Consider the following 18,160-nt stretch of genomic DNA (forward strand, 5'->3'; position numbering starts at 1 on the left):
AGCTTATACGGTGATGATACAAGAGCATTTTGAAAGTCACAGTGTTGGAGATTATGAAACTTTCCAGAATAAATCCATTTCCCTGAAACTAGTGCCGTGTGAGAATAAGTTCCCTACTAGAACAGCCTCAACTCACAGGGTCAGATATCTCGACGGTCCAGTTATTTTTGTCGGACCAGATAAAATAGGGTCCAGAACAATAGCAGGCCTGTGTCTGGTGTGAGGGGGTGTGTTTCACTTCCTCAGCAGAGGAGCGGTCATGTCCTCCCTGCGATATTTCCTTCAATCCTGTGGAGAAGCTGTGATTAGTCATGTGAGAAGAGAGAGGTGAACGAGAGGGTGTGTTGCAGCTGTTCCCCATTGGGGCAGCAGGGGTGTGAGGACCCCTCACATGAAACTTTAGGGTCAGCAAAACCATGCCAGGTCCTCTCATTAAAACACCTACGTGATTGACGCTGGATATGCCATCCTGACCCCCACCAGTCAATGCATTGTACATGTCTGTTTTTCCCACTGTCTGTGTGTCTGCTTTTGCTCCTCTCGGTAGATTAAGTTACTGATCCTTGAGCCCTCCCAGCAAACAGTTGCTTCACCTCTCACAGTCAGAGATGCCTGGAACTTTTCAAAAAGATAGTCTGTATTAAAGTTTTCCTTTAGTGCTTGATGTGTCTAGTCAGGCTTAATGAGACCATTACAGTTCTGCTCTGCTTTACTGTCCATTTGAATGTACCATTGAGGTTACTCTGATAATCATTTACTGTGAAACATTGCCTCACTCACTCCTTATCGTGGCAATGCAGGTCAATGTATAATTGAAACGCCCCACTTTGCTGTCGGTTTAGTTTTGATGTAATAGCTTTTACAGAAGATGCCTTTTTCACAGTATGTGGATGTAGCCTTTGCCCTTTTTTCATGAAGTGTTTTATTGGAGAGACAAATCTGTCGTCACCTCTGCTTCACCACAAACACAATAACACAGGCACATAATCGCGTGCACACACTCACACAATCATGACACCGGGTCACCACTTTAGGCAAAGCTTTTATCAACCTGCGCTGAACATTGATCTTATTGATTGCTTAAAGGCCTCCTTCCCTTAGCGGTGGGAGCGTTTCTCCCCGGGCTGCCCTAATGGACACAATATGTAATCCACATCCACAGGCCAAGCCGTTACATAGAGATCATAGTCACATACCATACGTGGGTAGACATTAAGGCTAATGTAAACCATGCCTTACATGGGGATATGTGATGTAAAAAAAAGTATTTCGGCAGTAAATATAAAAAGGACATGCACTGTTGGATTCTGTAGAGGTTTTTGAAGCATTTCTGTAAACTAGTTATGGCAGGAAAACAAGAAAAGCCATTATTTGTCATGAAAATCAAAGTAATCCATTTTGCAACCTTTGGCAAATTATCAGCAGAAGTCAGTGAGTAAAAACAGCTTTTCTCACTGTGCCGTTAGTATTTGTGTCTCTCATATGCATAGACAACCCTGCTACTGGCATTAAACCTTATACCTCAGAGCATTTACCGTCAGTGCGCTGTGCCCGACAAGCCTTATGTTCCTCAGCCGGTTAACCCTGCGCTGCCTCCGAACAGGTAATTTTAGTCATGCTGATATGTATTTTGCCCCAACATTAATGCCACATGACAAGACCAAGTGTATTTACATGGCATGCTCCACAAGGCATGAATGCAGAGAACATCTGCAGAAGCCTCTTTGCGAATGTCAGTGCTTCAACATCCCGCTGAGGTTTTTTTCTTTTGTTGTCTGCTGAATCCAGGTCTTTCTGCCCAGATTTAGCCTGGATTAGGCTATGAAAGTGTAAAGCTGTACTCCTGTCAGTGTCCTAAACTCACACACACAGAACACACAGAACAGACATACTCCGACCTTTATTAAACTTATAGGTATGTTTTGTACATTTATACTATATGTTTTCAACATTTACATTAGGTACATATCCTTTACATCTTATCTTAGAAGTATGTTTTTTGTCATTTTGTTGTTAACGAACAAGTCTGAAGACCTTTTAGGGACCCCTCTTCTCTACATGAAATTTTTTTATTATACTCCATATATCAAAACTGCTGGAAAGAACTAACAACAAGTTGGCAAGTTTGCTGTTCTTAAAGCCCTGACAAAATTAGTATAATCAGCAGATTTCATGGCAGTCTGCCCATTAGATTATTATAATGCTACTGCACAAATTAACATCTTACCCTGAGGGTGGCAAAAAAAAGAAAACTCATTGAGTGTCCACAAATGAAAAACTACTCCTCCAGAGGCATAAAGGTGGCAAGGAAATTTAATAAGAACCTGCCCATTAGAGTTTGTCACTTTTCAGTACACTGGAGAGGTGGGAGGGTTATCAAAAACATTATTAGATTTTGTCTGGGCACAATGAATATCACCCAGAAATTTCAGTATTGCATGTCATATATCAAGCAGTGGGGATATAAGAAAATTCAGACCTTATGGCAGCAGGTCAGTGGGTCACCAAAAATATTTGGAGTCATCCTTCTGGGATCATAAATGTTCATGCCAAAAAACATTGACTGAACTTGATCTTAATCAAAATGTTGATGGATGGACTGACCAACTGAACATCATAATCCAGAGGTCTGCTACAAAGATCCGGATTTTTAAATTATATAAATCAAAATCTTAGTTTGACCAGGATATATACTTAGAGAATATAAAACAGTCCAGAAGATGACCTGTCAGCCCTAAAAATGTCAGACACTGTTCTGCTTATATTCCATTGAAGTGCGCAAATACTCTGAGCTTTACCAAAACCAAAAGGGACAGCCTGGTGGCCTCATGGTCTAAGGCACATACCATATAACCACTTTGTCCTGGGTTTATACAAGTTTGCCTTGTCTGTCTCACCCCATATTTCCTTCCACACAGCACAGTCAGTTATCCAATAAAAGCAATATGCCATTAAAACAAAAATAAAAGCCTGGCTGCTGTATTATTTCATCTGAACATAGCTGGTAAAGCCTAGGTTTGCTACTGTTGCAGGCGCAGACTGGCAATCTGTAGTAGCGTGACTGGTGGCCAGGCTAGACCTACAGCAAGGATATTGTGATAGTTGTTAGGGTATGCATTATGCAGGTATGCGTGTATTGGGATCATAATTTCAGCATTTCAGAGTTGGAAACCTTTTTTAGTCATATATATATATATATATATATATATATATATATATATATATATATAATACACAAAAACATCCTTTGTATCTCTGATATTACATTATTCAACATGTGTGTGTATTATGAGAAACATGATGCTATGTGGGGTTTCTGGGTCAGTGATGGATCAAACTTCCATGGATAAAACTTCCAAGGGTTGCATTTTTTTATTTATTAATTTGTTTACTTTTTAAATCCCAGTGTTGCTACTCTAAGCAAGGTTCTAATCAAAATTGAATCAAGTTCAAATCCCCTCTGGACGCTTGGTGCACTCAGTGTCACAAATCGGCTATAACCAGTACACAAAGAATTTATATGTCTAAATACATGGACTCAATTGTATGAATTGATAGTGTTTTGATGCAAAAGCAGTGACTTCATAAATATGTAGACAAGGTGGTTTTATTCTGAAGAAATTGTGCATGTAAAGCAATATGACAATGTCATGTCTGTCTTTTTCTACCTGCAGAACATCAAAACTATTTCGGGGTAGATGACAATCTGGGACCTGTGGCAGTCAGCATTCGCAGGGAGAAATTGGATGATGGGAAGGAGAAAGATGGAATGCAATACAACTATCGGGTCACCTTCAGAACCAGTCAGGTAGCTGTGTGTACACTTTTTCTGCACTGCTTATTGTCTTAGCATAGAACGGCTATGAGAAACCTCCATGATGCCCATCACTCTAAAAGAAAGAGTTCACTAGCTAGAAGATGGTTTTATAGGATATTTGTCATATTTCTCATTCAGCAAGACGTTAAGGCCACTTGGCTCAGGGCTCAATCAGGCAGAACAAGAGTACTGCTTCAAATCCTCTAAAAACAAGAAGAGGCTTCTTGCAGCTCACTGTTCCTAAATCTGCTCCTAGCACCCTAATGTGTGTGGTGATTCTGTGCCAGTTGTGACTCAGTTGGTCAGGCATGCATTCGCATTGCTCACTCGCACTCTCGCATACCCACGCGCAAACACACACACACACACACACACACACACACACACACACACACACACACACACAACATGATGAATCCAAAAACTGAGATGCCTGGTCTCACAGTCCCTGGTGGTACAGAAAGCTGTCCTTGATTGATGCTGGGTGGTCTCATCCACTGAATAATTCAGGTACAACAGATGCGTCAGGCAGGGAAATGTCACTGATATCCAGTGCCCTTCTTGGTTTAAAGCACCACTCCCATGATAAAACAATGAATCTGGGTCACGGTGCCCCTGCAAGTAGCACGCATACAGTGTTTTAACTCCACAACCAGTGGAGCATCTATTTGCATGTACTTCTGCCATTTAGCCTCAGCCCAATCTTTTCCACTCTTACTCTCCCTCCCTCTCTGAGTCTGTTAAGTAATCTGCTTTTCAGAAAGCCTCTCAGTCAGACAGCCGTTGACTGCTGACATTCATGTCTGCAGGCTGTGCAGATTTAAATGGGAGTTATGGGCGTAAATGTGTCTGTGATGTTCCAAACAACAACACATGGTTACACTGGGTGTTTTGAAGCTGTTTCGGTCAATGCTTACTGGCACGTTAATGTTCTTAAATGTAAAATACCACTAAACATTTTGGGCTCAGTTAGCCTATCTTAATTATTTAGAATAAGTGAGTCCCTGATGTGTTGCCAGTGGAACCATAATGGAACAATTGCCCTAAATAATAGGGGATAACATAAAAGAATATTACGTCTTGGCTCACTCAGCAGCCAGCATATCAGCCTGGTTTTCATTTCCAACATTCTGGATGATGAAAAGAATCAAATCACTGTCCCACAGACATATTAGTCAGTCATGCTGTTTAGGCATCAGAAATTAAATAACTGGATTACCATCTTCTCTGCTATCAGTTGACCACGCTCCGTGGAGCCATCCTGGAGGATGCCATTGCCTCCACGGCAAGACATGGGACGGCCCGTGGCCTGCCGCTGAAGGAAGTGCTTGAGTATGTCATTCCTGAACTTAATATCCAGTGTCTGCGTCTGGCCCTCAACTCCCCCAAGGTCCCCGAGCAGCTCCTGAAGCTGGACGAGCAGGGGGTGAGTATATCAAGATAGTTTGCGACCTTCTGCTGGAACATCGAGAGGTTAGGTGTCGAGATCAAGGGCACATGTTGATGAGAGGCAGTAGTTATTAACAGAATACTGAAACATTTTGGCAAATTCATCTGTTTGCTCTTTGTGCAAAAGCCACAGTGAAAAAATTGACATTTTAAGAAGAGTTATGTGTCATATTATTACATGTCTAAAAACATGGAGTCTTGTTGTCACTGAGACTAGAACGTCACTGATTCTGGACAGTAGATAGCATGTAACATAAACCATAAGTTTTTGTGTTCATTATGCAAAGTAGGTGTATCATGGCTATTTTTGAGCTTTGGAGATCCTGGTAGGCAGATTTTGTTACTGTTGGAGAGAGCCACCCTAACTGTTTACAGTCTGTGTCCTAGGCTAAGCTAAGCTAACTGCTGGCAGTTCCTCATACAGATGTTCGTGTGAACAATCCTTAATGTCTATGGTATTGACTATTCCTTAAAAGAAAGGGAAGAGCTTACTCAGTCAGTCCATACTGATTTCTCAGTTGTTTAATTTTCAATACCAGTGTAAGATCAAACTAATGAATTGTTGCTTATGATTGAAGACTTATTTACTTACAGCCTTACTACACATAGGCTATATTTGTGTCACTTTACATTTGTTACTCACACTTGTGTCTGGGAAGCTGGGAAGGGATTTACTGTGGACAGCAGGAACCATTGTTCCATATGTGGGCAGCTTATTAGAGATGACCGGCTCACAGGTGGAGGCATAGAACAGCCAATATCACACTTACATAGAATCAATATGAATCTTGCACTCCCCGTAGCCAGCATCGACTACTTTGACACACTTTATCAGCTAAAAGGACAAGCTGAAGTAACTCAGTTTGATGACTTACTTTATCTAAGAGCAAATTATTTGATATTCTGACTGGGTGGGTGGGGGTGTCGTCTTGCATTATCTCTGTTTGAATAAAAAGGCTATTAGTGATATGGGCACTGTCTATTCACAGGTGTCAGAGTTGCAGTCATTGTGTGATCTTAAGACCTTTAATTTCTCCTTTAATGAAACTGCATGATGGGAAGAAAGTGGGAGGCTTAGCTAGTGCTGTATTGCTTGTCTTACTATCAGAGAATTGACTAGTTATTAGTGTAATTACATTTATTACCATGCATCCATCCTTCCAGCTGACAGAGGAAAGGCTCCTATAATAGATTGTGTCAGCAACGTCCCTCTCATAAACAAGATCACTGTAGTGCCCTCTTCAAAGTTAAGATGATAACAGACTTTATGTAATTATTGCAAAGTAACTATAAAGCAAGTGCTCAAGGATGTTTTTCCTGCCAGATCTCAAGGAGCTGATACAGGAATTTGTTCACCTACTGTAAAACTCCCCAAGCATTTGCTACGAGAGATTGTAGATACAGACTGAAACTGACACATAAGGATAGAAAACGCATTAAATTAATGTAAGAAACTGCTTTCGAAGGAGGAGAGCCTATGATAAGTGGGGCCTAGAGCTCTTCCAACTGGCACGCCTCCTTATAGACAGCAAACCAAACGCACAGTGGAGGCCAGTTTGTTATATTTGGACATCAGTATTTTTGGACGCTCCTGATTGAATCATTAATGTTATGCTTGCTGTACAAATGTTCAATGTGTCAAGTAACCCATAATCTACATTTTAAGCTGGACTTTTACAGCCCCTCTAATGAGGAGGCTAATACTGGACAGGAGGAAATACAGTTAAGTGATCTGCCAGGCCTGTTTTTGTTTGTTTGAGAGCATAATTTTCTTCTATCAGATGTAGAGCATGTAGAGCACTTTATCTAGTCCTCTATTTTTGTGTTGTGTGTTTATGTGAGTGTATGTGAAGGGATTTTTTTTTTTTTTTTGCTATGAACAAAAACCATTTCTAGTGAGTGAGAGAGTGTCCTGGAGCAAGACAGCCTGCACAATATCCCAACGATCAGTTCTGCAGAATAAATATCCCTGAAAGCAGCATTGTAGACTGTGCTGTAATGGCCCTGGGTGTATGAGGAGAACAGAGCATATGTGAATGTATTTTAGATTACATTATAGATCATAGTGTGCTGACTGTGTGCAGATGAACTGGGAAAAGCATTAAGCATTTAATTAAGAGTTTGGAGATGAGATTTCTCACTGATAGAAATCTCGAACTATAACGGAAGCTATTGATGTACAATGTGCATCTGTTGTTTCCGTCTAAAAGTAAAAACTGGAAAATTCCTGTTTAAATGAAAGATCCTTTATCAGCTGCTTTAGTTTCAAACTGAAAAATGTCACTTTCTGCTTCAATTTATGATTCTTGCTAATTAAACAGGATCTGAAGAAGATTAAGGCTGGCCTGCGGGTGTCTGCATAGCCCCTTAGAAAATGTACCTGCATATGTTTGGTTATAATAAAGAGATCAAGGAGGTCAGAGTAATACTGCTAATCTTTCTTTCTCAATAAACCTCATTACCTTCTCCTGAATCTGGGAAGCTATTTTCATTGCAGTGCTCTGTATCAAAACAAAGTACATCTGTTACCAATGCTGCTTTTCAGGTTTTGCAATAGTGCAGCAAAACAGGTAAAACAGAATCACAAGCCACTCCTGAAGCCTTTAGCAACGCCTCTAAAGTATAATTAGGGTTTAAGTGAGATTCATTTCTCGACTTCAAGTGAGTAATCTACCACCTACTGAGGCTGTTATTGCAGTGCAAAAAATCACCTCTCCTGTACTTGAGGGTTACCTGAGTGAAATTATATAGTGACCAGATTTTTCCCCCTTTCTTGTTTACTCCCTACTTCTCATTTTTAGACATTCTTGTAGTAAACACGAACAATAATACCCTAAAACAGAAGTAAATGTTTGTGAAATGGAGCATGATGATGGCAGCCAGGTTTTGGAGAGCCATATTTTGAATTTTTGCTGCATCAGGACACTGCAGTGCAGACAGATGTCACAGGGAAACACAGTGTGTTGTGTTAGGCCAAAGCTGTGTCCCTCAGGTGCATTGTCCATGGGGAATGTTGTCCTCGTTTCTGTCTCTGCTCTCACTATCTCTCCATCTGTGTGTGTGTGTGTTTTTGTTAGGTTTCTGTTAACAAGAAAGAGAGAGGAACCATTTTCAGCACCTCCCATCACTGCAAAGACAGAGAGACAACCACTGGGGGGAAAGATATTAAAAAAATTGAAGAAATGATTGTGTTATTGCATTTTATGCTCAGAGTTTTGTCTAATAGAATATTTTAGCTAATCCTACAGCTTTAAACGAGATGTTGTTTAATTGGTGCACAGCATTATCAGAAGCTGCTGCCGCCAGAGAAGACATTAATGACAGTTACACAATGAGCATCACCTGAGGAGTGTTACTTATCTGTATATATGATCTGATGTGTTTGCACTTTTCAAGCAGAAACAAAATCGCACCAAAGGGCAATGCAGTTGTCCTTGCCATCGGCCAGCCTGTTAAGAGGAGCACGAGGTTAAGTGAGCCCCTATAATGCAGGATAAAAAAAAAAGAGAAGACCACATCATTGCACATCATGCTATTTCCACTGGGCTTGATGGTATAATAGCTTTCTGTCACCGTGGGAGCTTTAGTGCAGCGCGGGCTGCCTGATAGAGGAAGTCACCATGACAACAGTGTCAGGAGCACACCAGGAACTGATAACCTGTAATGGAGGAAAAAGACAATTCCAATTTGTCACAGTATATAGATCATTCGTTGACTTCACATCCAGAGACACCTTTTTGTCTTGCTGTATTGACACATTGACCCAGGGTCAAGATCAAGGAGCTGTCCTCAGCTGTGAATACTGGGCAACAGGTGGCAAACACAGGGGGCTATTTTTCCATTTTTTCCCCCCTTTGACTCTCTCTCTTGGCCAGCATCAGAGAGCCAAAAGTCATAAAAGATTCATGTTGGTCTAGAGGGCTCTCACGCTCACTGTGCAAGAAGAATCACTCCGAATGCTTTATTTCTTCCTCTCTCTTTGTGAGATAAGTTCATATCAGATCTGTCTTTTCTGGACAGTATTTTTACTTGCACTGAAAACCTGTGAGATTTGGATGGCCTGTCTGTGTCTGTAAATACTCCTCTTTTAGGAATTAGACATTTATCTTTATTTTGGTGCTTTTTGTTGAACAATGACTGAATCCAGACCATTAGTGGGGGTGTAGAGGGGATCAATGTTTTTTTTTTTTATTTCAGTTCAGTGCATCCTACTAGTATTTCATTGCTACAGTGAGGACTTTACCAAGTATTCTGAAGGAGATCTTTTTAGAAAGGATTAAAATTACGTTGCTGCAACAGAGTTTCATCATAAGCCAAAGTTACTATGCCGTATGTCTGTAATTCACTCCCATGTTGCTCCACAGTTACTCAGGCGGAGCTGCTATTAGCTTGCCTTGATTTATGCTCCGCTCAGAGCTCAGAGCTTCAGGTCTTTCCTCGACAGCTTATGAAGGCCTTTGCATTAGCTGTGACATGATGGAAAGTGGGCACTCAACATTCTTTGAGTGTAAAATGTCCTGCATGTATGAGTTTGGTGTGTGATACATATCACTGACAGGGAATCATACTTGTGTCTGTGTATGTTTCTAATTCTAGCTGAGTTTCCAGCACAAAGTAGGAGTGCTTTACTGTAAAGCGGGCCAGAGCACAGAAGAAGAGATGTACAACAATGAGAGTGCTGGACCGGCATTGGATGAGTTCTTGGATCTGCTTGGCCAGAGGGTGCGCCTCAAAGGATTCACCAAGTACAGAGCTCAGCTGGATAACAAGAGTAAGATAAAACACACGTCACACCTCCCAAACTAAACATGCACAAAGTATAGGACTACACTTCTAATCTACACACTTCTAATCCTATGAAGTGCAGAGCCTCTGCTCTGTTTTATGTTGCTTTTTGTTGGGCTGTAATGCAATTTACACGTATGTATCTTTACTTTTGCTTTCTATTCAATTAAATCGTGATCTCACTTATCTAACATAGTGTAATGAGGCCTGTGTCCTGTGTTACAGCTGACTCCACGGGCACACACTCGCTCTACACCACCTATAAGGACTATGAGCTGATGTTTCATGTGTCCACCATGCTCCCCTACACGCCCAACAACCGACAGCAGGTCAGTAAACTCTACACTTCACACCCCCGCCCTTTACAATGCATGATCATGTTTTCTTTTCTGTGTGCGTAGCCAGTGTCTAATGATGGTAAAAAGTCCAAGAGCAGCTTCGCTTCAGGATTTCTTCTATTCTGACTCCTGCCAATCTTCCCCAGAGACTCATTTTACCAAAGTATCGGTATCAGTAGAAAGCATAAGTGTTGCCATGGTAACGGCACCCCATAGTAGGACTTTAATCAATGTTTCCCCCAGGGCTGGACATGACATGGTATTAAATGGGTCTCTGTGTCTGCCTGCACTAACAAGTGGAATAAAGTGGGTGTAGTCGTGGACAAGTGAACGATGGTCAGATAAAGCCGCGACTACAGAAGTCCATCTCAGTCTCTACACTTCTTGTAGGGAAGTAAAACCTCCTGTTGTGACCCGGCACAAATATAAACAGAGATAACTGAGAGTGTGGAACCTGCAGTGTCCACAGTGATACAGCACAGAGACCTAATCTGCCACATGTATCTTGTTGGTAGACTTCAGGGCTTTTCTTGTCTTCTCTCCCCCCTCTCAGTTGTGTTTTCTGGAGTGGGGTAGTTTAATTTAATCCCTGGTGGTAATCTTCCAGCAGGGCGAAACAGAATTTGCCCCAGTTGTCCCATCATCCTTTCCAATTTACCTCTGTAACCTCTAATCCTACTTGTTTTGCTGTTGCTGACCTTCCCTGACAACCTCATACCAAACAGAGAATGAGGTTAACTATCTGCACAATGCAGCAATACAAGTAGCCTAAATTGAGTTGTGGGAAATATCTCTGCCTCACCCCAGAAGGCTTAAATTGGGTTAGGTGAATGTGGCTTTTCTACCCAAAAGACCTTTATTCTGATTTTGCACAGAACCCTACAGGATCAAAATGTGGCGTTTTGATTCTGTCAGTGAGTTAACTCTGTAAAAGGTTTGGTTTCCAGCTTTGTGGTGCTGATGGAGATAACTTGAATGCATTCAATCTAGTGAGAGTGAAATGCTGTCCACCTGCACATTTTTCTCAACCACACTGTTACTTAAGGCCTACAGAAGTGTTTGTTTAGCAAAAGCTTCACAGTCTTACTTTGGCTTATCATGTTCTCCAATCCTTGTACTTTTGAATTATCTAACTGTATCCACCCTTTATGAAATACCTGTCTTCTTGAATCTGACTTCATTTCTCCTTTTTTATAGTTATTAAGGAAGAGGCACATTGGCAATGATATCGTCACAATAGTATTCCAGGAGCCCGGGGCCCTTCCTTTTACTCCAAAAAACATCCGTTCTCATTTCCAACATGTGTTTGTCATCGTCAAAGTCCACAACCCCTGCACTGATAACGTCTGCTACAGGTAACTAGAACAAGCATGCCCCACGCCTGCGAGGCTCTGTCTGAGCTATTTTATTCAGGCTGATAAAAAATCCCAGGGAGAGGAGGAGAGGGCAAAAATGCAACTTCTGAATTTGGTGGCTGTTCAAACCAACAAGTATTAGAGCGCTCCAAAATAGGATAAGAAGCAAACTAATACCCTCAAGACATTTTAAGGGAATGTGTTTCTCTTGTGATGTGCTTTGCATAAATGTCTTCATTGCCAAATTGCTCTACATGAACTTTTAAGGGTACTTAATTTGAAAGAATAATAATGATAGCCTGCTGAGTGCTTTCTGTGGTTTCTGTCCTGACTTCATAGTAATGTGCAGAAATCACAAGACTCTTTTGATTTCTTCAGTGATGATACAGTTATTATCTTCAGAGACACCTTTAAATTATGACTTGGGAGTCTCTCCTCCAGTGTTTCTGAAGTCAAGACAACTCATGTTAATAACATAGCATTTTTTTGAACAGAGAAAGATTAATGTAAGCTCCGCTCAGTCTTTCCACCAGAAAGAGCTATGTAATTTCAGCACTCTTTAAATGGCTGCTCATTATGCATATAGTTAAATACTCACCTCTTTTGACTGTTCTCACTACGTTTGATTTATTAATTGCTTGGTGTCCTGCGTTCCAGCGTGGCCGTGTCCAGGTCTAAAGATGTGCCTCCATTCGGCCCCCCTATTCCAAAGTCTGTAACTTTCCCAAAGTCAGCAGTTTTCAGGGACTTCCTGCTCGCCAAGGTCATCAACGGAGAAAATGCCGCACACAAGTCTGAGAAGTTCCGAGCCATGGCAACTCGTACGCGGCAGGAGTATCTGAAGGACCTGGCAGAGAACTTTGTTAGCACTGCTACTATTGACTCTGCTGTCAAATTCAGCTTCATCACCCTTGGAGCTAAGAAGAAAGAGAAGGTGAAACCCAGGAAGGATGCACATCTGTTCAGCGTGGGAGCCATCACCTGGAGCGTGTGTGCCCGGGACTTCGGCCAGTCAATGGATGTGGACTGCTTGCTTGGCATATCCAACGAGTTCATTGTGCTCATTGAGGAGGAATCGAAAAATGTGGTCTTCAACTGCTCGTGTCGCGACGTCATTGGATGGACCTCAGGGATTATGAGCATTAAGATCTTCTATGAGCGCGGAGAGTGTATCATGCTGTCTGCCCATGACAACTGTGGGGAAGACATCAGGGAGATGGTGCAAAGACTGGAGGTAAGAGCCCTAAAGACTGAACTGTAATCATCCCTGTCATTTTAATGTCTTAATGTCTGCTGGACTAGCCCACAGCAGAGACTAGATGATCCTGTGAATCCATGCCCCTGTATTCAGCATCAGTCTCAAATGATATTATAGATAGAGATTTCATCAAACAAAAGACAGATAATGAGTTTGAAAACACTGTATCCCCCTCACAGAGGAGTAATTCATTCTTTTTGCACTCAGTGTGCTTAATTGAGGGTGTCATCTTCCTTTGGCATGCACTTTATTTTTTTCATATAATGAGCACATTACAGTAAAAACAATTTAGTTGTCACACCAGTGGTGTGTCAGAGGGGATTAATGGATTGGCCAAGGTGAAGCTCAGGTTGGCACTAATACACATACATGCACTGACAGATAAAAAAAAAAAAACAAAACAACTAACTCAGCATCAACATTAGCCAAAAAATGAAGACACCTTTCCCTGTTTGACTACAGGACAGAGATAATTTGCATTTCCAAATTACAGTCTCATGTATTTATATAAAATAAACCAGGCTCAATTCTGCATTCATTTTTGGTCCTCTTTGGTCCTCTTTGGTCCTCTCTTGTGATCTACATTGCTGGGGCCACAAAACTCTTTGCTTGAGTCTACTAGTCAAAACACAAATATGGCCAATGGACAGTTTGGTTGAGTGGTGTCTTGGGTGGCCCATAGGTTTACAGGCCTTTAGCATCCCTGGTCTTACAGGTTTGTGTGCAGTCTTTGAAAGGTGTTATTATTACCTATTACTCTTATTCTTCCTTGCCTTCTTCCCAGTGTCTAATTAATTAGAAGTTTTTTCTCTGCCTAAAAGTACTCTAAGTAACTCCCATGAAACAGAGTAGTAGTCTGTCATCAGAGTTACCCATTTAATCTGTTTTGACTGTGGTTCACATATAGGCTGCATGGCATATGACAGGAAATGGCTACTTTTATTTTTAAAGGTCCAGCGATACGTTTTACTGTAGGGTATCTGTGGTCTCTCTATAGTGGAACAATACAAATATTGCTCTTGCTATTGTAGCTGAACTACTTACCCCAAATAGTGTTATTTTTTTCATCATCGTGTCAGCGGAGCCGTTGCTTGGTCAACCGATATGCATCCTGTCAAGTCTCATGTGTTTCAGCTCAGCTTCTGTTGTTCTGGTTTACAGAAAGGACCCAATTTGCACGTGTTTTTCGGACTTTCTTAGGATTGTAGAACCCACGTTGTTGTTTTTTTGTTTGTTTGTTTTTTTAATTTTTTTATTGCTTATCACACAGAATCAACAGACATTTAAGGTCACACAGTTGCCCTGTTCTTAATCAGGATAAACCATTACGAAACATCATAGCATTTTCATCGAACAGAACAAAGCTGGAATGTCTCAACGTGGCAGACAGTTCATTTAATGAAGTGAAAGATTAGTGATGATGTGATTTTGGTCTGTTCTGGTATTAGTAGATGTCTGGGTCACAGGTATACAAGGAGGCAGCTTAAACAGGACACCAACCCAGTTTTAATGGGGAGAGGAAGCATAGGCACATTTTTTGGGTCTGACAGACTAAGAATAGAGGACACTTGGCCTCAGACTGCTTCACTCCCATTAAGACCTCCCCACTTCTCATCTCCATTCTGTGTTTCTGCCTCAGCCATCTGTACTACTCTGTGCCTCTGGTCACTTTGTAGGATTTTTGGAGGGTCAGGTGGGACTAGGTGTCTTGAGGTTAAGGGAAAAAAACGGCTAAAACCCCTAATTCCTCAGTCCGGATGCTGTCATCTGATGGCTTGTTTCCGCTCCTTGTCTCACTGAGAGGCTTGTTCTTCCTTTTCTAGTTTCCATGATTTGTTTACTGATCTTCTAATCAGGCAACCCTTTGTGTCCTTTAAATAACATTCAGATCCACCTGCAAAACCTGAGCCGTGCTTGACCTTATTTCTGCCTGCGTGCCTGCACACTGTCCTCCTCTTAGTGGAAGTCCTGAAACTTCCAACAAACCCCAGTCAGTAAATCAGTAGTTCAGCCAAAGATGTGAGGAAACTAATCTATTTCCTGCTATAAAAACCAGAACAAGATTCTCATTCTTTTGAGGATTAAGATAGGCAGAGATAATTGACACTTTTTTATTGTCACCTTTTGCACTGCTATTTTCAGATGAGCTTATGAGAAGACAAGAATTAGTAAATGTGCTCATGTGTGCAAAGATTCTGCATATCCGAACCACCCAAGAAAACCTGAGTATTTACCATAATTAATCTTAAAAGGACATGGATGTCATTCAGTGCCGACTCCACTCATCATAAGAAAGGACAGAGCAGGATATATTAGCATTTGTGATTAACCAAAGGACATCGATTCCTCATTCTCTATGCTAATCTCCTCTCACATTTACTGTCCACTTACCCGTGGGATTTGTGAGGGATATTTCACAGGAGAAGCCTAGAAGCAGTATTAATAAGTTGGAGGTTGTTAGTGCTACTCTCACAGACAGTGAATCAGAAGCAGTCGGCACATTTGGGTCGGAGCTGGACGTGCATGCTTTGTCCCAGAGGTGTCTGTGTTTTCCTAAATGTCCCAGAGGTCGACTCGAATCATGTTTCATTGGTGGGATTTACAGGCTGCCGGACCTGTGATGTAATGTGAACCAGGGTGAACAGATTGCCCACTGTAAAACACAGAGGAGCACAGTGTGAGAGCACAGTGAAAGCTTTGTGATGTAACCCTGCTCGCTAAGGTGTTGCTGATCTGGGTGGCCACATGTTCGGCTTTTATGAGACAAGTTATGGCGGCTAGTGCCGTATATTGACAGGTTTATTCTCTGGTTTGTTTTCTGAACAAAGTACAGACATCGTCCTCCATTTTGTGTTACAGACTTTAATGATAGAAGCAAACTAAATATCTGTTTGATCAATGAGTGCAATCTATAAAGAAAATAATCCTTAGTTGTTTTGGTTTGCAACAGACGTTTGTTTTCATTATGGATTAACCAGTGTTTGTGAATCAATACATTGCCTAGTCAATGTCCAGGATATTCCCATTTATTCCTATTATGGGGGCCAACAAACACCCCACAGGGAAACAAGAGGCCTTATGTTTACCCTTGTGTTCTTAAGGTTTTTGAAGTTGAGTGGAATGACAAGGTTTTGTGATGTTTGTGTACCATGTTCCTACAGACAGTGTCCTCACTGTCAGAGCTACTTCAGGCAGATCGTCTCACTGAGGATCAATGCCAACGACGCAACGTGACAACAGATTTGAGGCTGACAGTGTTTGTGTCTTGAGGGAAGTTATGTAATTTTATGTCACCAGTTGTTTGAGCTTGGATGTACTGTGGTTAGCAGGACATCATTATGCCAGACATCATGTCACTAAATTTATAAAAATAACTTTACATGCTCTAAATCTATTCAGTTGTGGGTTTGGGCCACTCAGAGGAGAACCTGAACCCATTCGTTTTGTGGTTGGACTGAAAAAAGGAAATGCATTTAGAAATCTATTATTTATCCCTAATGTATTTCTGACAAAGGAAAGTTTGATTCATATCCAGGGCAATGTCTCCCTCATACCTGGGCAATTTACTTCCAACAGTTGCCCTGTGAGAGCATTTTAACTTCACATTTCCAATTTCTTTGGCCCTTGATGTTTGTTGCAAAATGATTGTTTAATTTGTGTCATCTCAGCCTGTGCGCCTCTAGTTTAATCTCCCTTTGAAAGCAAACTCTTTGATTGTGTCAATATCCCAAAATGAGACGGAGACTGTCACTTTACTAATTAAAGGTTCAGTCGTTTCTGGAGTTAATAAAGTTTTAGGATTGTGCTTTATTGCGAGCGCTCAGTCAGTGCGTGACGGTCCATCATGGTTGTCTTGGGTCCCCTCTCACACAGCGGGGTAGGATTTCTGCCAGTGTGAGAATCTGATGGAGTGTTGACAGGCAATAGTCTGAGTTAATGTGTCCCTGAAGCCAGCTGCCACTCTGAGGCAAATGCAGGCAGTCATCCACAACTGAACCAAGACTAATCTGATGGGTGATTAAAGCTCTTTGGATCTAGTATGAGATTTCCCCCCCCCCCCCTTTAAGGAAACTGTGCACTGACACAGCAGTGTAGCCTATATATAAGCCCAGACACTGGCAAACAGATATGTTACAGTTGTGCTTTTTTTCGTCTCTGCTCACTTTGGCGGTTGTGTACTTACTGAAATGCTGCTGGTGAAGCAAGAGGATTGCCTGAACTTCAGTTGAACTTGAATTAAAATTGAAGTGGAGGATCAGGCCAGGCCACAGCTGAGTAAAGTGGGCAAACGAATCTGCTGACAAGTACATGGCTGACAAAGAAAAGTAATAACTTTATTGAAAGCAAGAAGGTCGTGGGTTCGCAACCCGGCCTTTCTGTGTGGAGTTTGCATGTTCTCCCTGTGCTTGTGTGGGTTTTCTCCAGGTACTCTGGTTTCCTCCCTCAGTCCAAAAACATGTATGTCAGGTTGATTGGTGACTCTAAATTGCCCATAGGAGTGAGTGTGAGTGTGTGAGGTTGTTTGTCTCTATGTGGCCCTGTGATGGACTGGTGACCTGTCCAGGGTGGACCCCTGCCTTTCACCCAAAGAGAGCTGGGATAGGCTCCAGCAGATCCCTGTGACCCTTGTTAAGGAATAAACAGGTATAGATGATGGATGGACATTTCTGTGTTCATCAGGTGTAAACTGATGCAGGTTGTGTGTTTGTGTATAAGCGTTCTCTGATGTTCTTCCTAGTCCTTACCTTTGGCTAAAAGACCAAGCTCCATGGGCAGGTCTGTGTATCAGAGGCCAGTTAGAACTTCCTCACAGAGCTGCTGCAGTTGTCATCCATAGACAGAGATGTGTTTTTATGTGCACAGTGCATGTGTGTTTGTGGATGAATCAGTTAACCTTCCATTGTGAAGGTTTTTTTTTTAAATAGGCCAAACATGCTCAGCCTCTCCTGCCTGAGGACAGGATTTTTACTCAGCTTCTAATGCCTTAAGAGTTTTTCTTGTGTGTGCGTGTGTGCGTGCGCGTGTGTGTGTGTGGATACTGTATGCGTGTCGCTTGTGTAGTACAACCCACACATATCTATTAGAAAAGATACAAACAGTACACTGTTGAAGGTCCCTGTTGGAATATATTGTGTTCACTTAGAAAGCTCTTATTACG

The 18,160-nt window shown here is 41.7% G+C and overlaps 1 protein-coding gene across 6 annotated transcripts in view; it reads left to right on the forward strand.

The window, feature by feature from the left end:
- The window catches only part of LOC113131589 (signal-induced proliferation-associated 1-like protein 2), a 76,375-nt gene that overhangs the window by 29,148 nt on the left and 29,067 nt on the right, over positions 1-18,160 (forward strand). For all 6 annotated transcript variants that reach the window (XM_026309012.1, XM_026309011.1, XM_026309008.1 and 3 more), the window contains exons 3-8: positions 3,675-3,808; positions 5,055-5,243; positions 9,863-10,037; positions 10,277-10,380; positions 11,587-11,744; positions 12,402-12,978. In XM_026309012.1, the coding sequence (XP_026164797.1) occupies positions 3,675-3,808; positions 5,055-5,243; positions 9,863-10,037; positions 10,277-10,380; positions 11,587-11,744; positions 12,402-12,978 (1,337 nt within the window). The remainder of the gene's footprint in view (positions 1-3,674; positions 3,809-5,054; positions 5,244-9,862; positions 10,038-10,276; positions 10,381-11,586; positions 11,745-12,401; positions 12,979-18,160) is intronic.

This window comes from Mastacembelus armatus, chromosome 15 (genome assembly GCF_900324485.2).
Source record: "Mastacembelus armatus chromosome 15, fMasArm1.2, whole genome shotgun sequence".
NCBI lineage: Eukaryota > Metazoa > Chordata > Actinopteri > Synbranchiformes > Mastacembelidae > Mastacembelus > Mastacembelus armatus.